The sequence below is a fragment of the Cryptomeria japonica genome, chromosome 9, assembly GCF_030272615.1.
Source record: "Cryptomeria japonica chromosome 9, Sugi_1.0, whole genome shotgun sequence".
Taxonomy (NCBI): domain Eukaryota; kingdom Viridiplantae; phylum Streptophyta; class Pinopsida; order Cupressales; family Cupressaceae; genus Cryptomeria; species Cryptomeria japonica.
The window spans coordinates 328598406-328624037 of NC_081413.1; the positions used below are offsets into that span (position 1 = coordinate 328598406).

Below are 25632 nucleotides of genomic sequence, written 5' to 3' on the forward strand. Positions count from 1 at the left end.
TTGTTCCAGAAAGATATCAGCACATGGAAATTTCTCTTGTTTAGTATTTCCTTGATGTGTAAAAAGCTGTTATTTTTACAATGTTCTCTTGTTTAGTATTTCCTTGATATGTGTAAAAAGCTGTTATTTTTACAATGTTCATTATTGAAGGTTGTAAAGCTTCATGGTGTTTCTAACATTTGACAGGGGATTTACTTATGGGAATCCAATTTTTGAAGATCCAACATACTCTGCTGTAGTGGAGCCTAGTTGTTATGTATAGGGTAGTACTTTTTGAATAGAAAACCGGTTATTTGAATAGAAAAGAAGTATTAAGCGGCAATTCCACATATATTCTGGTTGGTTTACAGGTCTCCTTAATATACTTGAAGGAAACATTTGAAGACAATGAGGATTTGTAATATGATACCTCTGTTCTGGCAGCAAAATTTTTGCACCCTTTTGTGTTCAGTTCACTGACATTATGTTAAACAGTTCTCATGTATTCCTTGAGAGGTATCAACTGGAATGTTAAGAGAGTGCTGATGTGTGTTGTTTCAAGTTGCTTTTAATGGTTATTCATAAGAATTCAAATAGCATTTATTTCACTAAGGCACAATGTTATAACCATTCATGAAATTTCCAATGAACAGAGACAAATAACCATTCATGAAATTTCCAATGAACAGATACAAATTTGAGATAACAGAATTAACAAACTGTTGAATCACTTTGAACTAAGAATCAATTAATTTATTTGTGCAATCTGTTACAATACTAGGTAAGCAGTTTGCATTTTCTGACCTTTTTTGAGGCAATTTTCAACTCTGAGCATGCCCAGAAATTGAGACCAGCAACACCTATATTTGCATACCATAGGAAATGGAATGAGATCCTCAACTGTGCTTGTTCCAACATCCCAACAAAGTGTTAAATCACTGCCCAAAAATCAACTGCGAGCTGCAGAGATGAATGCACCAGTCCAAGGTAACTTGTCCTGCCTCTAAGGATTCTGCCCATCATAAGTACCTTCAGCATTCCAACACATCACTACAGCAATAATGAGTCGATCAACAAGAGCTTGTTCCCATGTGACTTTAACTTAGAATATAGTGCTCACAATATGCTCGATGTTTCTACATCATCATTTCTAACATCAAGCCAGTATTTGAAAACTAAAACCATCGACTAGTTTTGCATTGCTCACACCCAGCATACACTCATCCACTCAGAGGTCTTGAGTCAACCAATACTATGCTCCAGAAATCTCTCTAAGGAAGCTACGACTTTGCTTAAAGTTCACGACTTCTCCTTTAGTAACGGCAGCTAAGAAGTCATTTCCTTAACTTGTTTTTATTGCTGCGCTGGATAACCTTTGTCTTATGCGCTTTGTGCTTTTCTTAGACGTCCAGCAAAGAAGATGATCATGGGAGAGTTAAACACTTATCACAAGAGCTGGCATAAAACACAATCTCTTTATTTTATTTAGGTGATCACTTAGAATGTATGGCGGCCCAGACACAAGACCCAGAAACTTCCATGAATTCCTAATTTATTTGTATTGCTCAGGAAAGAGGTGGCTTAGACTGTCTAAGCTGCAAATTTAAGACCGTTTTGTCTTTTTCTAACACTTCCCACACCTCCCAAGAATCCACTATAAAAAACAAAAATGCTGCGCCAAACCTTCCTTGACTCCTGTGTTGGATTTTCAGATATTTAAAGCTATTTAAATTGGCTTCGAATCTCATTAGGAAGGATTGGGGATGCGGTGTCCCCTGGATTAAAGCTTCGAAGCCAATAAACACTGAATCGCCCCTACTTTGCCAAAGTTAAAAAATATACAGTCTCCTCTTGGGGGCTTAATAGCCACTACTATAGTTTTTAATTTAATATTTCTTCCCTTATCATGAGAACACACTGCACAAAACTCTGATTTCAAATAATTTGCATACGTAGAAAATAGATATTTACTTTTTGCCTGTAAATCTTATGTAGCTTAAAACCCACAAACCTGATAACGTCAGAAAAAACTAGAAGATAAGTTGATTTCTTCGAATCCCACAAACTTAAATAATTTCAATCAAACCTGCAATCCATGACACTCAGGCTGCAATCGACCAGGGAAGATCTCTCGCCACCATAGTCGATCTTCTTCAAGAGGGTTTCCATCGTCTAGAAGGCTGAGATGAACTGTGCTCAATCTCCAAACCCCAAAGGGTTTCACTAGAGAAGATTTTTTTTTTGCCTTCTTCCACTATAAGATATTTTGTCAAACAGATTGCTTGTATTCACTGATAAATAACATTATTTGCTAGACTGAAATATCATTTTAACAACAGTTTACTTGATGGTTTAGTGTTTGTTTTAGATTTACGAGGATAAGATAGTATAACAACGCCAATGATGGAAGATTTCAGACCCACATGAACAGCAATAATATTCCTCTTGGCATTAATTCTCAAGGCCCAAACTGCTGGTCAGTTCTTTAATCCCTTCACAAGGCTCCACCAACTTCTAGAATGTCAAAAATTAATCAAGATTAAGATAGTACACTCAGAAAACTATGTTGTGTTTTTGCCAAGTGATGCACTGGAGCAACAGGGGTGACTTTGCCAAAACAATTATTTAATTTTCAGCTTCTTTCAAATTACTGTCACTGTCTTTGATCCCCTTTTTAACACTTAGGCACCTCAAAGGAGTTATTTCAACTTCAAACAGATCTGAAAAGTCACCTTGAACCCACATGTGCCCATCAAGGAAGTGTATTTCTCTATTGCACATCTGATAAAGGTGGCAAAACTCAATGCATATTGCTGACCCTTAAAATATAAATCTGAAACTCACAGCTTTCAATTTTTATTTTAAACTGAATCATACAGCAAATACCTACCACACCAAAAAGTCTCAAAATTTCTGAGCATAGACTGAATATTGATTGCTAGCAGATGAACACCCAAATAGCAGATAGAACTTCCACGCCAAATAAAGAAAACTAATTACTGTAGCTGTGAGTCACTATTTATGTCATTGTAGCACCCAGCAATGTCCAACACTCAGCTCAGATTACCCTTAATTCTACACAGCCATAGTTCATTCCACCAAGCAAGGTTTCCAATGTCAAGATAAGCATTGATTTTAGACTTTAGTACAAACCCCACATCCAACCAATAGAAGGCTCGTGCCTTGATAAGGAGGAAAAACCATGCCAAGAACAATCTGCCAAATTCCTCAAGATCCCACACCAAACAATATTTTAATAATAAGTCAGCTTCAACAAGTATGGCATCCAAGCTCTTTTACAATGTTTGGCAATAATAATCCAAACTCCTGCAGACTACCAATAATAGAAAACACACAAAATGTCAAAGTAAATGCACTGTGAAATACTTAGTGATATCTCTGACAAATACCAACTAGGCTAGATCTTCCACCAGTGAAACAGATTTTCAGAAGAGAGTTTTCATCCTCCAAAGGCTTGAGATGAATCACATTCGATCTCTAAACCACACAAGGTTTCTTCTTCTCAATTGGAGAGAAATATCAGAAATAATAATCTTCAGCATAATTAGAGTTTTGCACTTTCTAATTTGATTTTAAATTCACCTTATGTGTAATACCCCGCCAGGAACCCCAAAGGAATACCACATGTAAGGGTGAAATATATATATTTTTTTAAAAGTATAAATCACACTAAGTGCATTAATTAGGACAATAGCACTATAATAACACAAGAGGAAGACTTACACCAGAATTCCTTAAAGGGTTACCAACGAAGAATAAAACTAAAAGTTAAATTCCACAATTACGATTAATCCAATTAACCATCAAAAACTCATAGAACATAATAAGCCATATGCAATAACAGTTACACCATTGAAAGATTGAAAGGATACAATACAACTTTTCTTTAATAAAGCATTTACACTAATCATATAGAAAGCTGATAAATAACATCCAAACCTTAGGATTACATTGATCCTCCAATACATGGCTCTCAATACATTCAGAGTTACAACTTAACCAAATTACAAGGTTACATAAGTTCATTGATACAACTGACCACATAGGTCTCCAAGAATAATCTCCAAACATGAGATAGAGCATGAGTCATGAACCAAAGGAACACCTGCGAAGCCAATCCTCGCATGAAGGTACAAACAAGAACATTCGATGGGAAGTGGCACTACCACCCGACCATGTGATCCCAAACTAGAATCACCCCACCGTGCTAGGAGATAGCAGAGGACCCTCAAGCAAGCATAAGCATGACATGGTCGACAAAACAATACGACTCCATGACAGTAGAATACGACTCCACAATATTCCAGGTGACTCAACATCACAATACTCAAGTGACTCGACATCACAAAACACAAGTGACCCTAAAGAGAGAGTGTCATCGCATAGCTTATGATGGTTACCATGGTAGGCTTCCATAGGTCCCGACCCCCATCCTGGGTTATCCTTGTAACCTTTACCGAACCTCGGGCTCCAACTAAGTCTCATGCAGACCCTACCTACCTTTTGTGAAGACAAGGTGGTCGGTTTGCCATTCCAGGCCTTCCCATTACATCTTGGGCCTATACGAGCACTCAACATGCACGGGGTACAATATCTTTTATAATGTTATACACTACCCACCTCCTATTCAAATTATTAGGTTATCACTTATTAACTGACTTTCGAGGGGTTATCCTGCCATCCACTTCAGACGCGGCCCCCACTCAAAAGCCACTCTCTCAAAGGACACTAAGCAAACATGGTCACTCCACGAGGACCCTATGGCGAAGCAAACAGCCATAACACCACTATCCAAATACAAGTGGTCAAAACAAGGACATACTGACCCTTGGTTAACCATAAGGAAAAGACACTACTTGGTTACGACAACGAGGTCATCATATTTCACTTGATCAAAAGGTACCAAATACGCCACAACAGGACGACTGAACCAAAGACAAGAAATAACACAAATAATACTCTTTACAAGGGAAGCTAATTTGACTAAGTCCGCACTCAGACAATCTTTGAGAAAATCAGCATCATAAACACTTGCAACTTCATTGATTGAAAATTAAATAAAACACCCTTCATTTAATGCATCATTCAGATACAACATTCACTTCTATTTAATTTCCAAATTCAATACACCAATATAGAATCAAATCCATATTAATTATTCAACCAAATAACAATATGAATTATATAAACATATAATCTATTTCCAAAAATACATCCAAAATTACCAATTTGAATTAATATCCAAAGCCTTGATTTTCAGTAGATAAATCTATTAAATCAATATAAAAATCAACATATAAAATTAACTTATAAATTACCATTAAAATTTAACATTTAAACTAACTTAAAAAATTCATTGCATTAATAAAAATTAAACTCAACGGCACATTGAAATGTACGTGAGGGTCAACGGCACGCGGTGGGCCAAGGCCCTACCTGCGGTAGCACTGCTGCCAGAGTAGTAGACACTACCGCCGGTAGCAGCCACTGCCGACCGGTAGTACTGCTATCGATTGGTAGCAGTCCTACTGACTGGTAGTGCTACTACCCCCGTAGCGAACACTACCCGCCGGTAGTGCTGCTACCGCGGTAGCAAGCAACTATCATCCCACGTGGTGGGACTAGCCCGCCACGTGGGCAAGATTAACTAATTTAATAATAATTTTCCTTCTCTAAACAATTTAAAATGAATTTAAATCATCCCCTGTTATTTCACGGGGCACACACACACAGTGCTAGAATCCAAAATGAGAAAGGATATTTACCAATAAGGTAAATGATGAATAATAACACACAAGAGCCCCAATTATAAGGATATTGGGCAACATAAGAAGAATTTTAAAAGATAGGAGAAGGATTATAATAGATTTCTTCACTTCCATTACACAAGAAGAATTCCTTGCATCTTGCAAGGGCAAATAACCAATTTTTGCCAACATAAGCCCCAAATCTTGGGCAAATAGATACTAGAAAATGCACAACAAACTAAATCAATTCCTTTCTATTCCAAATAGAAGAGATAATTTAAGAACTTGATTTTGTAAGAGCAAATAACAAACAACAAATAGAAAGATTAACCATTTCCTTCCAACATGCACCCATTTGCTATGACTTCAACAAAATCATCATTAATAGCTACCATTCCTTTCATTCCAATCATTCAACAAGAATTTGCAAGGAGATTTACATTTTTCCAACGCACAGAAAACAACTAAAACATTCAAAATTTAAATTGCAAAACAAGAAGAGGTTATCCAACCTTCAAGCAAACCAGGAAGCAAATTGATGGAAGAATCCCAATCTTGCAACCCAAATCCAACTCCAGCCCCTCTTCCAAAATGGTTTTTCCAAATTTCTCCTTCAAAATTCTGCCTCCCCTTCTTCCCGTGATCTCCCAGGAATATATGGGAAAAATATATGTCAACCTAAACTTTCTAGGTTAAAAGTTTTTCCAACCAATCAGATTAAATTATTTAAAAAGTAAAAACAATCAGATTTACCCTTTTTCCATAAACAATTCTTTTCCAACAAAATATAAAATGCAAAAGTCAAATGGAAAGGCAAAAGGAAAAGCTTTTATTTATTATTATTTCATTTTCGAAAATACTTTCTTCAACACATGCATACCAAATTTAAATGGTAAGGCAAATACTTATTTCTTTTCACAAAATAATAATACAACTATAGCACAATAAAATAAGCCATTTTAACCATTTAATTCTAGCAAATCTTTTATTTAATTAAATCAATAATCTCAAGAGCATAATAATTAAATAATTACGCCAACACAAAAATAGCATCATCCACTCAATTAAATAACCATTTAAATAAACGGAAACACGCAAAACAAGGAATGCTCAAATGACGACTCACAAGATGAAACACTAAAGCACTCTGACTCGCATATCGGTCAAATGGAAAAGATGACGGACTGACAACACTCACACAAGTGTAACTGCGGGTCAAGCTAGGGTCCAACAACTATCTCCTCCACTCTCATCGAACATATAAGGTACGCTCAGACCTGTGAAACCAGGTGGAGTCGATACCCCGTACCTACCCGATACTAGTACCTGCAATATCCTGCACCAAAGAACCACACGTGCATATAGACAAATATATAAACAGACACTGCACACACACCGATGAAGGAGAATCGTGACATTCCCTATCTCACCGGAGTGAGTGAAGGAAAATCATCCCCTCACATCCCATACACTTGCAAACACGTAACATATAAATAACACATCGCATATATAAGGTAAAAGTGTCAGTCCATGATAATGATCTATAAAAATAACATTAATCACAAGCACTGAGATATTGCAGGAAAGCATACACCACAAATCCAGATAAAGCATGAAATAACATCGCATAAAGTCTGAATCAATATACAATAATGTTCCACTGAACAGTCATCTGAAGTCAAACATAAATACAAAAAGAGTCTGATCAAGGAGGGGTACTACATTATGTCTACCTAAGTTGGCGCCCACCCCAAAAGCACTTTATTTGATTATTTAAAACCTTAGGCACCAAAATAAAGTTAGTTTAATAAAATAAAATAATGTTAGTTAAATATTTAATTTAACTTTAGTAATTTAACGTTATTTACAATAATATCTTAAAAGACTTTATGTCACCAAGATATCATCAATTTTAGCAATCATCGACTATTCAGAAATAGTTTGCCAATTGTTTGAATCAGTTTCTAGAATGACACTACAAATAGTAATTATGGACACTTTGTCCGAAATCCCTCCAAAAAGAGTTAGTGATTTCCAATAAATCATCTAAGCTCATTGGTGACATCCAAATACTCCTCTGAACTGGCTGACACAAACCGAAAAAGTCAACACCAACAACATTGCAAGAGAACCCAGAAGAAGGGACATTATAGTCCACCCTTCCCAAAGATTGCTTCTCCTCAAGCAATGCCAATACAATCCCACAAATATCAGACTGATCCAAATTGAAACTAAGAATGATTGTAGGGTCCCAAGTCAACCTAGGAGATCTGTAGCACCATCTACTCAATGCACTATCTTGCAATGTACCAACACAAGAGTCCTGAAAACCTCTTGTATGAAGAGCAATTAAATATTGCATAAATTGGCTTAGCTCCTTAGAGAATTGATCTTAGGAAGAATAAGAAAGGCAGCATATGCATAAACTCCAAAAATTGAGCATCGTCTCTCTCACTTTCAAAAGTTGTTTAACTGCAAACCAAAGTGATTCTAGGGTTCCAAGTGAGTCTCATAAAAGAACCACCATGCTGACGCAGTGCTACTCTAATTATAATTGATAACACATTGTGCCCAAATTGCACTGTCATCTCCTAGAACCCAATAAAGTAATCATCATCAAGAACCAAGCTGAAACACTTGTAAGGGATGAAACCTATACCTTGAAACATCTCCTCCTGAAGCATCCTAGTAAGGTCCATAATTGTAATCCTTGTATCTAACATGAACTTAGGCAACTGGAAGAAATATTTGCTCAAACCCAAACCATTATCCTCAATATATCTTCCAAAGGTGTCATGTAGAGTCATAAATGCCAATGTGAACTCTTCCAATCTTCTTGCTAAATGGAAAGCAATCCTTTGCAATGGTCCAAACTCACTAATATAAACCACATGGATCCTGTCATGTCCCCAATTTTTGCCCTTCCTTAGTTACAACATTTCTAGCAGGGTTGGTCTATTATTTGGTACCCGTAGGCCAACAGAGCGTGGAGGGAACCAACTCAGGGGCTTAGAGAGTCATGCATGAGCCTTTCAGGCAGTTTGGAGCAATTGACAACAGTTTCTTAAAATTTAGGTTGGATCCCTATTTTTAGGGATTGATTGGGAGTGGTCTTGGGGGCATTTAGAGACCTCTAGGAACATTTTGGAGACTTTGAGTGCATCTCCTACTTTTTAGGAGGCGCTCCTACTTTTTAGGAGGAACTCCCAATTCACTGATAGACCTTCCAGAGGTGCACACAGTAGAGGAGGACCATTGGGGTTCAGTTTCAAGTTGATAGGGTCAGTCTCCTACTTTTTAGGAGCATCCCTAGATTTTAGGGGAGAACTACCAATTGGCCTATGAGGTTCAGACATCCTTCACAGTCAGGTGGCTACAAGCAGTTTTCAGTTTTGAGCTCATTTGAGCATTTTATGAATAATATTTCCTTAGTTGGATTAAATAAATAATAATAAAGTGAAATAATATATTCAATTTATATTATAATAAAGTGCCCCCCTTGGCACATTTTCCTAGAAGTTATAACTTAATAATATGGCCACTTTTAATGAGAAATTAGACCCTCAATGGGTCAACCGTCAAACCACTTACGAGAAGTTTTTTTTTTTAATAAAAATAAACATTTCAACATGTTTTATGATGCCAAAAGTACAACCCTAACCCCAAATTCGAATTAGGGTTTGAGGCATGTTAAAAAGACATTGGGGGCAGCATTTTATTCATTATTCAGATTATTGGAAAGAAGAAAACTTGCAGGTTGAGCTTTGGAATACAGGGTTGCAGCATATTTTGGCCTCAAGGATGAAAACTCTTGTGCCTAGAGAGATGGACGTTCACCCAGCTACATTTTTCCTTCATATTCTGAGGAGGCGGTTCAATCTTTGCATCATTATTAGTAGTTTGTTGGTGAGAAATTTCAGATAAGCACTATTTAAGGGCAGATTGGTGTCTCATTATAGTAGATCGGTTATAATAACGGTGAATTAGACCCTCAATGGGTCAAACCACTTAGGGGAAGTTATTTTTTTAATAAAAAGAAACATTTTAACATGTTTTATGATGCCAAAAGTACAACCCTAACCCCAAATTCGAATTAGGGTTTGAGGCATGTTAAAAAGACATTGGGGGCACCATTTTATTCATTATTCAGGTTTTTGGAAAGAAGAAAACTTGCAGGTTGAGCTCTGGAATATAGGGTTGCAGCATATTTTGGCCTCAAGGACGAAAACCCTTGTTCCTGGAGAGCTGGACGTCCTCCTAGCTACATTATTCCTTCATATTTTGAGTTGGTTTGATCTTTGCATCATTTTCAGTAGTTTGTTGGTGAGAAATTGCAGATAAGTACCATTCAAGGCCAGATTGGTGTCTCATTATAGCAAATCTGGTATAATAACAGTGAATTGGTCATTTCCCAGCTTGGCCGTACTTCCTATAAGCTTTCCTAGCAACTGTACCAAAGTTTTGAGCTAGGGTTAAGTAAATCATTTGCAGATCGGGTGCTTTGGAGGACTTCCATTACTTATTTCAGGCTTAATCAAACCTATAGCAGTGAATAATTGGTGATTACACTGCTACAGGTCTGATTAAGCCTGAAATATGTAATGGAAGTCCTCCAAAGCACTCAATCTGCAAATGATTTACTTAACCCTAGCTCAAAACTTTGGTACAGTTGTTGGGAAAGCTTATAGGAAGTACGACTAGGCTGGGAAATTACCAATTCACTGTTATTATACCCGATTTGCTATAATGAGACACCAATATGGCCCTTGAATGGACTTATTGGAATTTCTGATGAACAAACTACTGAAAATGATGCAAAGATCGAACCAATTCCTCAAAATATGAAGGAATAATGTAGCTGGGTGGACGTCCAGCTCTCCAGGCACAAGGTTTTTCGTCCTTGAGGCCAAAATATGCTGCAACCCTGTATTCTAGAGGTCAACCTGCAAGTTTTCTTCTTTCCAATAACCTGAATAATGAATAAAATGCTGCCCCCAATGTCTTTTTAACATGCCTCAAACCCTAATTCAAATTTGGGGTTAGGGTTGTACTGTTGGCATCATAAAACATGTTAAAATGTTTCTTTTTATTAAAAAATAACTTCCCCTAAGTGGTTTGACACATTGAGGGTCTAATTCCTCGTTAAAAGTGGCCATATTATTAAGTTATAACTTCTAGGAAAATGTGCCAAGGGGCCACCTTATTATAATATAAAGTGATTATATTATTTCACTTTATTATTATTTATTTAATCCAACTGAGGAAATATTATTCATAAAATGCTCAAATGAGCTGAAAACTGAAAACTGCTTGTAGCCACCTGACTGTGAAGGATGCCTAAACCTCATAGGTCAACTGGTAGTTCTCCCCTACAATATAGGGATGCTCCTATAAAGTAGGAGATTGACCCTATCAACCTGAAATTGAACCCCAATGGTCCTCCTCTGCTGTGTGCACCTCTGGAAGGTCTGTCAGTGAACTGGGAGTTCCTCCTAAAAAATAGGAGATGCACTCAAAGTCTCCAAAACGTTTCCAGATGTCTTCGGATGCCCCCAAGACCACTCTTAGTCAATCCCTAAAAAATAGGGATCCCTCCTAAATTTTAGGAAACTGCTATCAATTGTTCCAAACTGCCTGAAAGGCTCATGCACGACTCTCTAAGCCCTTGAGTTGGTTCCCTCCATGCTCCGCTGGCCTACTGGAACCAAATAATGGACCAACCCTTGTAGAAATGCTGTCCCTAATGAAGGGCAAAAATTGGGGACGTGACACATTACTTACTACACATCAACTTAGATAATATATGAACTGTCCCACTTGTTGGCCAACTCCAAAACTCAAGACCAAACTTCATGCCAAAATGAAGCAACTCAAAGTGAATACCAACAAGGAAATAGCTCTCAACTGAAATCGTTAAGTTGCATACCCAAGTTACCTTCCAATTCCTCATGTAGTAAGGAATGATGATGCCTCCAAGTGTCATATCACTCATAATGCAATCTTCGTCTATCTCCTTATTTGCACATTTCTAATCTAGTGGTCTCCTAGTGGGGTAACCAATCATCAAAACCAGGCTGCAAACCACACTCCAACTCAAGTCTTGGATCCCACACCTTGCTATTTTCACCAAGTGTAATGCTACAACCAAGAGCTGTCCCATCACCTAACTCAAAAAGTGGATTGTCATGAGCCATGTCAACAGCCATGTCAAGCAATGCATTATCAACAAACATGAAGAATTGACTCTTCCAATCGCGATCATGCAAAGAATGACTGCTGCTACGATGAATACTAAAATCGGGACTTTTGTTCCTATCATCAATGACTCCAAAGGTGTCCCAAATCACTTGTGCCTCTCCATTATCATTTTTAGTAGTAAACTGTGGATCCAAATCATCAAAGTCACTAATTCTCTGCTCAAAGTCAGCCTCATATAATGATAAATCAGATTTGATCACAAGACCATCATCAAAATCAACACCATTAATGCCATCCTCAATGCATGCCTTGTGCTCTAAACCAAAACATCATCACGATCAAAAGGAAATTTATCCCATGGAGGATCCTCATCATACTTAGGTGCCAACACAAGACCATCATCAAAATCAACACCATTAATGCCACCCTCAATGCATGCATTGTGCTCAAAACTTTGAAACATCATCACAATCAAAAGGAAATTTATCCCATATAGGAGTCTCATCATACTTAGGTGCTAACACACCTTGATCCCATATGTTAAAGTGCTGATTTCTATGTTTAGGGAAAGTATGTACTTCATGTGTGATGGATTCTCTAAGCAAATCACTCTCCAAGTCACAGTGAAACTATAATAGGCACTGCTTTCAAAAGGCTCTATATGGACATACTTTAATGTCTGGATCCTTCATTAGATTAGAGAGTACTTGCATCAACTCAAATATAGAATTCTTAGTTGTAGATATCTTTCCAACTCTGAATCACAACACCTAGGTTGGTAGGTTCGCAAGCTTTGATGCCATAGTAATGTCCCACCTTGTTTGCACTAACTTTTTTTGCCGTCTTCCACTAAGATATTTTGTTAGATTCACTGATAAAGAACGTCATTTGGTAGACTGAAATCTCATTTTAACAACAATTTGCTTGATGGTTTAATGTTTGTTTTACTACGTAGCCCAAGTACACGTCCCTAGCCTTAAAACCCCCGTCTTGGTCCTGGGGTTCTTTTGGTGACGTGGGCACGACTAGGGGATGTTTCCCCCCCATCCCCAATATGCTAGAATTTTTCGAAAACATCCTAGAAAATTGGGTGATGTTGGCCCCAACCGTGGGGGACGTCCATACCTCCTGGGGACGGAGGGGGATGTCTAGGACGTCCCTCGATTGTCTCGGGGACAAATGGACGTTCCCCACGGTTGGGGCCATTTATTTAAAGTTAAAAACATAAAAAATCTTTTTAATTTTTTTTTGTCTAATGTGGGCCCTATCCATAAAAAACCCCTAAATTGTGCGATTTGTTTTATTTAACATAGGAACATTGAATATTCAATTAATTTTTTGATTTTCACGACTCCCCTATCACATTCATGGAACTTGCATTGCGCTATCCAAGCATACTGTTGTTTTATTTAATGAGATACTTGCGCTGCGATTTTTTTCACTATTGTGCATAGTGTTGGTTCGGTTCATTTGGATCCTGAGTATCCTACTCTGTGTTTTATACAATTTTTCCTCAAAAAAATACGCTGGGTTAAGCACACTGTATATCGTTTAGGGTATATACTTTGTGTTTTCAAGTTTTGTAATAGCTTGGAGCCAACGACTTACAACATTGGCGGTTGGGTTAAGTAGTGTGTTGTGCGTTGCACACGCTCCCTGTCGTTGACAGGGTCCACCTTATTTTGAGGGCCCTTTTTCGTCTTCGCCCTGTTGAATTTCGCGCAGAGTATCTCACGTCCTTTCGAGCGAGCCCGCGATCAGTCCGTGAGATGATAATGTTGAACGAAGGAGCCGGTGATTCCATTAGGTCAGTCGAGCCCTCGGGGACGAATTCCAAGAGATTGTTCAAGCTTGCAAAATCACCTTGAATAGGCATGGGATGATAGAAACTGGCGAAGTCCGCCAAGCAAGGGACAACGCATCTGAAGGTCGCATGAGGACGCAAAGTCGCCGATTTTTGCATAAGAATAATGAGAGAGATTACATGACGTTTGTTTTTACAAGTTTGTGAGATTTGTATGAATGGCGATTCTCGCCAGCTGAAAGGCAAAAGAGGGGCGAAATTCGGACCTTCAAGCCGAAGTGTAGAAAATTAGAAAATTTTCAAAATGCCCAAAAGGGGCGAATTTCGGACCTTTGGGCCGAAATGCCAAAAAATTAGAAAAATTTCAAAATGCCCAAAAGGGGCAAATTTCGGACCTTTGGGACAAAATGCCAGAAAATTAAAAAGTTGCCAGAATGCCCAAAAGGGGCGAATTTCGGACCTTTAGGCCAAAATGCCAGAAAAATTTGAAAGTTAGAAAAACGATAAAAAGGTCCGAAAATTGGCAAAACACTAGAAGTCGCCGAAGTTGACAAAATTGTCAAAAGGTCCGAAGTTTAGCAAACCACGCCACACTCCCGAAAATTGCGATTTCTTCAGAGGTTGCGAAGTTGACAAAGGGGGTTAAAGTGCCGTAGTTTTCAAAATTCCTATCGCGTTATAAAAGAAAACGCCGAAATTTAGCAAACCACGCCTAAGCGCCGAACTTCGCATGACTAAGGGTCAAATGTGAAGTGTTTAAAATTCTAAAAAATCTCATTCCTCCGAAAATCACATCAAAGGAGAAAACGCATATATTGAAGTTTTCAAAACCCTTCTAAATTCCAAAATTCGCCATTCGAGGGTAAGTGCGTGGTCAATCATGTGAAGAAGGGGTCCGCAAAACCCTCCCAGAGCCGCTTCGACCGTCGAAAATTGCGATGTGTGTGGTAAATCGCATGAAGGGCAAAGCTTGAAGATAAAAGAAAACCCCGAAGTTTGCCAAGGTCCGCGCTAATAAGCCTATCGCGCAATAAGTGTGTGCCGCCGACCCCATTCTCCATCGCCAAAGCCTTGCGTGGGGTTGAGACTGGAATTTCTAGAGATTATAAACTTGCAAAGGCGCTTCATTCTCCCAAATTCGCCATTTAAAGGTGCTATCGTAACTCTTCTTTGAAGCATTGAAAGTCAAGAGGTTCTTATACTTTGTAGAGAGTAGTAAAGAGTCGCCAAAACAAATCGCCCATATCGCCAAGGTAATTAAAATCGCTAAGTCTCAAATTCAAATTCAAAAGTAAAACTGCAGGTCCTTTTCAAACCATAGGCGCAAAAAAAATAATTTTTGAATAAAGAAGTTAATCGTTAAAATTCAAAAAATTGCAGACCCTCCCATTCAAAATTTGGAATTCGTTCTTGCAAGGCAAATCGTGCAATTTCTCGCCATTCATTTTCACCAGGTAAGTGTGCTTTAGCTCTCTCAATCGTCTGAAATGTTTACAAATTGGATGGATGTCTGTGCAAAAAAAATTTGATTAAAATGCTTAAAGTCTTCAAATCGCATCTTTTTCCGTTTGTAAGGCGTCATGCAAAGCGATTGAAATCAGAACTTACTCCTAAGAATCAGTTAGAAGATGCATTTTCAGACTTAGGAAAATTTCTCAAGCTTTGTCCATTTTGAAATTAATGCCTAAGTATAAATTCGCAATCGAAAAGCTTCATAAATACTTATGTTTAAATCAATCAAGCTTTCGGCTAACAATATCATGCTATTCTTTCAATTCGATTTTTGAATTGATCCTGGTATGCTGGTATATCCTTTATCTAACCCGCTTTACTTCCTTTTTATTGCCTCGTAATCTGCGTTCGGCTGTGCAGGATAAATGCCTAAATCGGCGGTAGAATCATCAAAGACGCTTGCTACAGCCGAGACATCATGAGCATCCAAATCAGATATCCCTCGCAGAGTCGAAAGGATGAAATACCAGTATCAAAGAGGGGGACTGAAGGAGTCAAAAGTTTAGAGTGTCTGGGACAATGTCGGTGATACTGACGTAGGCCATATCGATATCCAAGATTTCAGAAGCCGAGTCTTCTTCCCTGATGCCTATGGCAGATGATGGAAAGTGGCATCGCCCAAGCAACGGGATTTCCCCCAGCAGTGCAAAACTATGTGTTAGTAATGGAGGCCACCCGACATTACCAACCAGGTTCCAGATTGGTGCTCCTCGAGGACATGGTCATCGCTAACTTCACTCCTGAGGCCATTGGGGACGCATTTGATATTCCCTTCCCAAACAATCCCACAACCACGACTATAGATGAAGCGTAGGGGGCGTATGATATGAATCCTACCAGATGCAGAACACTGATCAATGAAGAGTGGTACAGGGAGAGAAGACCTCCAAGCGTCATAATTGGGAAAAAGACCCCAAGAAGTGACTTTCAAAATGAGCATGGGGACATGGTCACATTGCTCAGCAGGGTTATGGGACTCCCCAAATCCATCTACTTTGAAGAATGGATGTTTTACTTCACAAAACAGGTCTTCGCTGGGAAATCCAAGTTTGACTTGGCCCAGATCATAAGCAACAATATCCACACCCAGCTGATCGAACTTGAGGCAAAGAAGTACTTCACTATGACATCCTATTTAGTCTACATGTTCGCTAGGAACCAACCGCTGCCAGGTTTGATAATGAAAGGTCAAATCGGGAATGGACCTGATCAAGTAAAAGTATACGATTGTTACCCACAGCTACACTATCAGGATATAGCTTAGAGGGAAAAGAATAGCCCGGCCTATGCAGCTGGCCAGTATAAGCACGTCAATGACACCTTCACAATGCGCTTGGTCAGGCTTATGCAGGGAGGATTACACATAAGGCTCTCGGAGCAAGCTACTATTCTAGTACAGAGATACGGAGCTTGGTTCATCCAGTTCCCAAGGTTCTCCTACATCTGGATAGCTGGCTTCGATGGTGCCCCTCTCCAACTTCCACGATACCCAACCGACAAGATAGTTCTCATGGAGGTCGCAAGGCAGTCACGTTCGGCCGGTAGCTTACTTAGAGATAGCAAGCAGGATGGATTCACATTCCCCATGATTATAGGCAACCAGGATGTCCATCTAAAGACCCCATCCCAGGCGGAGGAATCCTTTGCAGAGCTGGCCTCCTATGGCCTACAGGAGCATTTTCCAAGGAAATGCTTCGATCACGACAATCTGGCAAAGAGAGCCTATGGCAGGCAGTACAAAGCAAAGGAGTCAGTTGAAGATTATTGGAAAAACTGCTCTGATGACTATGAGGTCCGAAGGCGTGAATATTCAAGGCTGAGTGTGCAGCAAATGCCACTCTATGAATATCGCCGGGTCCGAGATCAACTCGTAGATTCAGGAAATTGCTTGCAAGTCTGGGAATTTGAGGCAGTAAGGCATCTTTTGCTAGGCGTTGATTGGTCGCAGGACCCGATCATTGATTTTGAGGCAATCATGGCAGCCCGAGGAAGATATACTGGGTTGCATCAGCAGATTGAGCGACTAATTCATGAAGGAGTCCAGTTCACTTACCACTTAATGGGTAACCTGGATTCTCAGTCCTTCGGAGATGAGGGAACTTCCAATGCACCTAAGGAAGAGATTGAAAAGCCAGAGAAAAGGAAGAAGGCCAAGGCCAGTAGAGGAACTTGGACATCCAAAAGAACAAGAAGGGAAAAGATTCCCATTAGGAGACCAGAGGTCACTTCGTCATCAAAGGACCCTAGTTCGTCCGATGATGTAGTAGAATTGGATTATATACCTGCTCCTCCTTCCCAGAGTGACATCGATGCATTTGGAGCTGATGATCCTCCCGCACCCGACATGCTGGACGTCGAGCTAAGAGTAATTGGATCAGCTGAACCACATAACCAAATTGAGGAAGGAGAGATTCCATCCAATCAGGGGATCGAAGTACATGAATCCACCCAACAGAGCCGCCATGAATTGCTGCTCCATAACACTACCAAGGGTGACTCCACTGTTGAAGGAGAGCAAAAGACAGATAATACCTGTGGGCCTGAAAAGACTAAAGCGCAACCGTCACACAAAGGCACCGGGCAATTGTTCAGTGAAGTGGGGGAAAACTCGGCTACAAGCAAAGAACTTGGCACCTCCTCTACTCCTCCTATAGCGGAACAGCTGCAAATTTGTGATGAGATGGCTGAAAACGTCAAAGAATAGAGTGCAAACTTAACCATAGCATCAACCTAGACTGTACCTCAAGAATGGTTAATTGCCCAAGCCCAGCGCAAGGCCGCCACAAAGCCACCCATCGATTTGGAGGACATCTTCTCACGTATAGATCAAGCTAAAGCCAATGGGAAGAAAAAGCCCAAGGCATATTCCAGAATAACCAAAGATGAGCAAAGGAACCGTATTCTTCACATCGCCACCTCGCATATAGACAAGCCAGCAGATCAAATCACACTGGCAGATTATAGCATCACAACCGTCCCCATCGGACGAGCCACTAAGGAACAGGAAAAGGAGGAATTCAAGGATTCAATACAGAACATACTCAAGCAACTTGAAGAAATAACAGATGAAAGGGACATGTATCGAGCTTGTGCTGAGCAGGCCGAGGAATACATCGATCAACTCCTGAGACCATTACACAATGCTTCTGAATCCCACATTCCCCCGACGACATTGGCACAGAGGACCACATCGGAGTTTGAAGGAGTACGGGATACTGCAAGGGCCACCAGAGAATGGATACAAGGCATCAAAGGGAGGGGAGAACGAATCCTTGAAGAAGTAAAAGAGATGGCCCACATCGAGAGACCACCCTGGTCAGGCTATTAGAGGTAAAGAGGGAATCCCTTAGAATGCATGAAGTGGCTGCCACCACTCTTCCCCTCGTAAGATCTCTCTTTTGGACCTAGGCACAGATCCCCACACTCTCCGACATCCTGCACCCCCATGATATCAGCATTTTCAAAGAATGGTACTGGACTATCACCATGAAGAATGACACAAGAGAAATCATTGATAAAGAACACGATGCATGCGAGACAATTTTGAAAACCATGCAAGAACTCGGCAAGACGATCCTCTGATCAATGGTCTCGGGATGGCAAAATGACCTGTCCGATGAAGTGATACAGCCGGACTGGGAGGAAAGACTAGGGACGGATAGGATTACCTATTCCGCTAGGGACCTGAGTTTTGCTGGTCAATTCCATTCAGACATGTTGTGCTTCGAGTGTAATTGTTCCAGTTGGAAGGATGGTTTGAAGCACGTAGATCAATACCTTGAAGGCATGCAGTATAAAATTCGTCATCCTTCTATGCCTCCATTCAGTTTTCTATTCCAATTGTGCCTCAGGTTCCAGGAATATGTTCGTGAGGAACGTATAGCAGGTCGGGACCTTTGGCAAGAATATTTGCACGGCGAGGATGAATTCCTGGAAAAGGGATGTGAAGCTGAAAAGAAAAAAGTGCTCTCCTAAAGTGCTTTTTTCCTTTTGATTTTGAAAAGCGCACTTTTTGGCCAAAGGGACATATTTGACTTCCAAGTCAACTAAATGTAAAACTTTATGTGTGCCTTTTTGGATTATTTTGGATAAGTTTTAATTACCTTTTGGGTAGTTATTGCTCCCTTTGGGGTAGTTGCTGATATTTACCCTTCATTTATGGGTATGGGTACTCTTTTGTAAGGATGAATCTGGGCCTTTTGTTTAGATTAGATCTTGGCCATTCATCCATTTTTGAAGCCAATAAAAGGGACTGGTTTTCCCTCATTTTTGTAAGAAGTTCATGGATTGTTGCTGAAGCTCTGGCGAAATTTACAAGATTTAATGCAAAGTTAAGACTGTTTCAAGTTTCCCTGTGAGTGCATGGTCTCCTTCTTCACTAATTTAGAATTTTCAGTTATGTTTCTTTCCTTTATATAGCATTTTCTAAGTAAACATCCGATAGAGTCCTTGCTGTTCATAGAGTTAGGGAATGGCTGATTGTCTTTCCTTCTGCATGGTTAATCTGAACCTTTCATATGCTTAGTTCGGTTTTTGAATGCTCACTGAATGAATGTCAAAGTTCTTATGTTGTATTTAATAGCATGAAAATTCAATTTTCCCTTGAAGATCGCACTAGATTGATGCAAGTATTGTGCTTAAATACCTGGTAATGCTTAATCTAGTTATTTGGAGGTGTCTGTCTGTTTATTGAATCTGCTATCTTAGTTAAACTTTATATTATCTGTACCTCTCTCTCTCTATCCCTCTTTTTCCTTTCTTTCTTTTTTACCAAGAGAATCTGCAGTCTTGCTGAAAATAGTATCAACCCAACTTAAACCATTCGATAAGCAGGACTATTAAAGTTCTAGGGAACTCATCCAACAATTATTCATATCATCGTAAGTCCCCTTGTGTTTCTAGCAAAAACACATCAAACCACTGGGTAATCCCGTAGTCAAGACCTGACAAACGAAACCTTGAGGTTGTCCCCTTTGATCAAACGTGAGAAACAACATTAGGGATTTCCTTATCTCAAGAGAGGGTAGGATACTCAGCGAGTTCATTCTATTCTGTGTTGGCCGTATGGAGTTTGCAGCAATGCGACTTTAGACACGTCAACACAGTGTATTTGTATCGTTTATAATCAGAGACAAAAACCCATTGGTGCAGCAACAATGTATATACAGTGGGGTTTTGTATTTTAGTTTCTGCATTTTAAGGTAAGGCTCTAAATTGCTTCCCATATTTGATATTTTATTATTTAATTTATTTTCCATTTTTTAATTTTTTCAAAATTTCAATTTGTCATTTGAAGAATGAAATGAGAGATGTCTGATTTATTTTTTATTTTCTGTATTTTATCAGTGTAAACTTTCATTCAAACTCAAAAAAAACGAGCAGCAGTGGGGGTGATACTAGTAGTGAGAATGAATTGGAAGTGCTGAGAGAATTAGTGGGCAGCAACCTAATATATTTAATTGTTTTTCAAAAATTATGGAAACATATGCAAAGGGCCCTTTTAATAGAAAAAACCTCTTCTCCAATACGTTACACCTAGGGGTAAAAGGAAAAACAATTCGGGAGGGTGTAGGGTGTGGGATTGTCATGTTTGTTTGACAGATTTTAGGGGCAGCTACACAAGGGTAAAATCTCATGTTTTGGGTGTTCTAGGCCGTTGGGTCAAAGCTTGTCCAAAATTAAAAGATGAGGAGACTATAGAGTGTCATAGATTGCATATGGAGGCAGAAATGGCGAAACAAGGTGTGGCAATACCAACACCTTTTGCATGTTCACAAATATCTGGACCTATGACATTCACTATTGGTAGTAGTAGTCAAGTTGAGACAAGAGGAAAGAGGAAGATGGGTAGTCAAAAGGGAGGGTCAGTAGAAGCTTTGTTTAATGCATAAGGACGTGAAGCTATAGAGACATCCATTGCTAGATTCTTTTTTGCTAATGCCATCCTATTTCATGTGGCACGTTCCTCTTACTTCAAACAAATGGTCAAAGATCACTATCCGTCCCACATTCACACCCCCTGGAGATCATAAGCTATGGACTACTCTTCGAGACAAAGAGTATTCCAAGGTTAATGTGCTAATGGAGGATATGAAGCGAACTTAGATGAGGTTTGGTTGCTCTATTGTGATGGATGGGTGGATTAATGTTAGACTTCGGCCACTCATCGATATCATTGTCACATACCTTGTTAGTTCTTATTTTTTGAAAGCCGTGGATTGTTCAAGGAAGCGTAAGGATGCAGAGTTCTAGTTTAGCATTTTGAGAGATGCCATAGAGGAGGTTGGGGCTACTAATGTTGTACAGGCGATCACTGACTCGGCACGTGTGTGCAAATCAACAGGTTTTATGGTGGAGGGTGCTTATAGGCACATCTTTTGGACCCCATGTTGTGTTCATGCATTGAACAATGCATTGAAAGACATAAGAAAAATAGATTGGGTGAAGCAAGTGGTGGCAAGAGCTAGAGACATTCAAACGTTCATTTGCAAGCACCACACCTCACTTGCTCTCTTTAGATCATTTTCAAAGCAGTTCCTCAAACGCATTGAAACAAGGTATGCCACTTAATTTTGTATCAAACTTCCAAATTTTTATTTTAATGAACATTGAATATAGGTATGCCACTTAATTTTTTTTATTATTTTAATGAATGTAGGTATGCGACTTCCATCTTGTTGGAGAGGATGCTTGAGGTGCATGATTGTCTACAGTTGATGGTGGTGAATCTTGAGTGGGCTAGATGGCGGGAATCAAACTCTACTAAAGGAAAATCTCCGAAATAAAAGATCCTTGATGACAATTGGTGGTCCACTATGAGGTAAGATATCACTGATTTTATTATTAAATTGCTAGTTGATTTAAAAATTAAATATTAGATTACTGATTTTCATATTTTGATTTTAGTATTTTGAACTTTGCATGTGCAGATATGTTTGCTCTATCATCTCACCTATTGTAAATGTCATCAGATATGCCGATACAAACCCTCCTAGTCTTGGAGAGATACATGAGACATTTGATAGTATGCTTGGGAAGATTAAGCAAACAATTTTGGCTAAGGATCCTACTTTGGGGTTCTACGAGCAACATATTAGGCCCATTGTGACATAGAGGTGGAACATAATGAACATGCCGCTTTATATGACAGCCTATGCAGTGAATCGCAAATGGTATGCACCAAGGGATGGAAGGGTGCCGCCATGTGATGATGATGGGGTTTTAGATGGGTTCACGCAGGACATTGATAAGATATATGCAGAGGCTTCCATACTTCGTGCACAATTTGTTGACTTCACAAATCTTCGTGGCCCTACATTCAGTAAACCACATGCAAGGTTGGACATAGCTATATTAGCCCAAAGAGACCTTATTGGATGGTGGACATGGCATGGGAGGGATACACCACAATTGAAGTTGCTTACCACTTGCCTACTTTCATAGGTTGCTAGTTCCTGTGTTGCAGAGAGGAATTGGTCCACATATGGCTTTATCCACTTTATCAAGAGGAATAGACTTACCTCTATTCGAGTAGAGAAGCTAGTAGCTGTGCATAGTGCTCTTCGAGTTCAGGATTGTCAGACTCCAAAGTATCGACAGACTCCAGCTTTATGATGGGATGTTGATCCCAAAGATGTGGCCCAGGTTGATGAGGAGGAGACACGAGAGGGATTGGTTGGGATTCTGTTGGATAAGCTGGACGTGGACCATGACTGTGGCAGAGACTCAGAGGACTCTGATTTTGATGCAATGTTAGGAGATGCACATTAGGGGCAACATTATATTTTGTTTTTTTGTATTTTGATATCATAATTGACAATGAAACTATATGGCAGCAGTGTAGCCTTTGGGCATTTTGTATGTTATTTCTTTAATATCTATTATCACATGCACATTGACAATGAATTGTGAAATATGAATGCATATTGAGTATTGACAATGTTGTACATTCAAAATTTACGTTCTAAAATGTTTTCATAGTATCATATGCATGCTATATCCATGTTTCCATATGAATATAATATTATAATGTATATATGCCTTCTTTATTCATGTTTTCATATGAACATTTAAAATTTCCCTATATTTTATATAGCCGTCCCCTCTGCAGGTCCCCCCCCCTCCCATCCCCAAATTTGGCAAAAAAAATTGCTGTCCCAAAAACTTGTCCCACCATCCCCATCCTGGAAACTCGGGGTAACGTAGTTGTTTTACACTAACAAGGATAAGATAGTATAAACCAGATTTGCATTAAGCAACCAATTCATCAGAAAATCATGAGAAGGCACAAAGCATATAATCTGAAATTCAGAATGCAATACAAAATGCAGACCTGTGAACAACACCAATGATGGAAGATTTCAGACCCACTTGAACAGCAATAACATTCCTCTTACCATTAATTCTCAAGGTCCAAACTGCTGGTTAGTTCTTCAATCCCTTCACAAGGTTCTACCAACTTCTAGAATGTCAAAAATTTATCAAGATTAAGAAAGTACACCCAGATAATTATGTTGTTTTTTGCCAAGTGATGCACTGAAGCAATAGGGGTGATTTTGCCAAAACAATTATTTAATTTTCAGACTTCTTTCAAACTGCTGTTACTCTCTTTGATCCCCTTCTAACCCCTTGGGCATCTCAAAGGGAGTTATTTCAACTTCAAACAGATCTGGCAAGTCACCTTGAACTCACATGTGCCCATCAAGGAAGTGTATTCCTCTATTGCACAGCTGATAAAGGTGCTAAAACTCAATGCATATTGCTGCCCCTTAAAAATATAAATGTGAAACTCACAGCACTCAATTTTTATTTCAAGCTGAATCATACAGCAAACACCCACCACACCAAAAATTCTCAAAACTTCTGAGCATAGGCTGAATGTTGATTGCAAGGAGATGGATACCCAAATAGCAAATAGAACTTCCACGCCAAAGAAAGAAAACTAGTAATTGTAGCTGCAAATCACTATTGATGTCATTGTAGCACCCAACAATGTCCAATAGTCAGCTCAGATTACCCTAATTCCACACAGCCATAGTTCATTCCACCAAGCAAGGTTTCCGATGTCAAGATAAGCATTGATTTTAGCAGCAAACTCCATGTCCAACCAATAGAGAACTCACGCTTGATGAAATGACCCACCCCTTTTCTGATTTTCTGCAACTTCTGAATTTTTTCTGTGTTTTATGTATTTTTTTTAAAGTTTGCAACTTTCTGGTTTTTTTTGGTTTTTGCTTGGGTTTTGCAATGAAATGAAGGACAATGAATAAAGAATGCTGGAAAAATAACAATACAACCAATACATGAGCAAAGGATTTTTTTTTGGGTACTTATTTTGAGTGAAATTGACAGTTACATACCCTACAAATCAGGTACAGGTCTGATGTGTTTTTGCCATGTGCTGAAATTGTCACATTGAGCCTGAATTTTACCAGCAGATGGATTTCTTTTGTTCTGATCTACAATATCAGATTTGTATCAGGTCTGATCTGCCCTTTTTCGCCTTCCCAAACCCCCACTTCCCCCATGTGAATGGCTGCAAATTACTCCTGGGGTGTATGGCTGTCTGTAGGTGTGTAGAATGCTGGCAAGTGGTGACTAAGACGGTTCAGATCTGCTCCCTGATCTGAAAACTTCAATGATTTCCCTGTCCTTTTCACTGCTGCAACCTGAAAATGAATTCTTTTTTGAATTTTCCCTGAATGAAAATGCTGATTCAAACACTTGGGAGGTCTTCCACTCTTGTAGGCCCTCTAAATTGAAGGGGTTTTCATCCCTACAACCTCTGAATCTGACCTTGATCTCCAGATTTCTGAATTTTCAACTTCTTCCTTTTAAAATGATGCCAAGAATAATCAAATGGATGCTCCCAATATCACTTTATTCTCCTCAAATCTTAATCGAACCTTTTAGGATTTCATATGATTTAATAAAATAAAATATTTCCCTCTAAGCTAGCCATACATTTCATGAGCTTTATTTAATGTTTTCTCTTTTTTAAAACAATGTTATGTCCACTAGGTGGACGTACCCCTTGGTGGCCCCCTTTTATTAGTCACTTTATTAGAATGTTATAAAGTAAAAGTACTTTATTTATTTAATTAAAACATTAAAGCAAATACTTTAATATTTCTTCCTTGTTCCAAAACCATCATCGGGCCACTTCCAACTGAATACTGATGATGCACCTGGTCCTCGGGTGATGTTTATAATTGGCAAGCCAACTCTTAGTCTTCCCCTTAAAAATATGATACCTCTGAAAAAATAGGAGTCTGTCTCAGAACATCAAAAAATGCTCACAAAGTCACTTGGAAGGCTCCTCAAGCTTCGGGTGGTGATTAGGCAAACTGCCAGTCTCCTAAAAAATAGGAA

The 25632-nt window shown here is 39.2% G+C and overlaps 2 protein-coding genes across 5 annotated transcripts in view; both read left to right on the forward strand.

Moving 5' to 3' along the window:
• The window catches only part of LOC131029737 (F-box/LRR-repeat protein At5g63520), a 251491-nt gene that overhangs the window by 162468 nt on the left and 63391 nt on the right, over positions 1 to 25632 (forward strand). The gene's annotated exons all lie outside the window — the stretch shown is intronic.
• On the forward strand, positions 15312 to 23090 carry LOC131029738 (uncharacterized). 2 transcript variants are annotated; one of them, XM_057960377.2, is made up of 3 exons: positions 15312 to 21818; positions 21920 to 22081; positions 22191 to 23090. In XM_057960377.2, exon 1 carries the CDS (start codon positions 16589 to 16591, stop codon positions 17963 to 17965), a length of 1377 nt encoding a protein of 458 aa, XP_057816360.2. In that variant the 5' UTR covers positions 15312 to 16588; the 3' UTR covers positions 17966 to 21818; positions 21920 to 22081; positions 22191 to 23090. The 2 variants fall into 2 exon arrangements, with proteins under 2 accessions (XP_057816360.2, XP_057816359.2); XM_057960376.2 differs by having other exon boundaries at positions 15312 to 22081.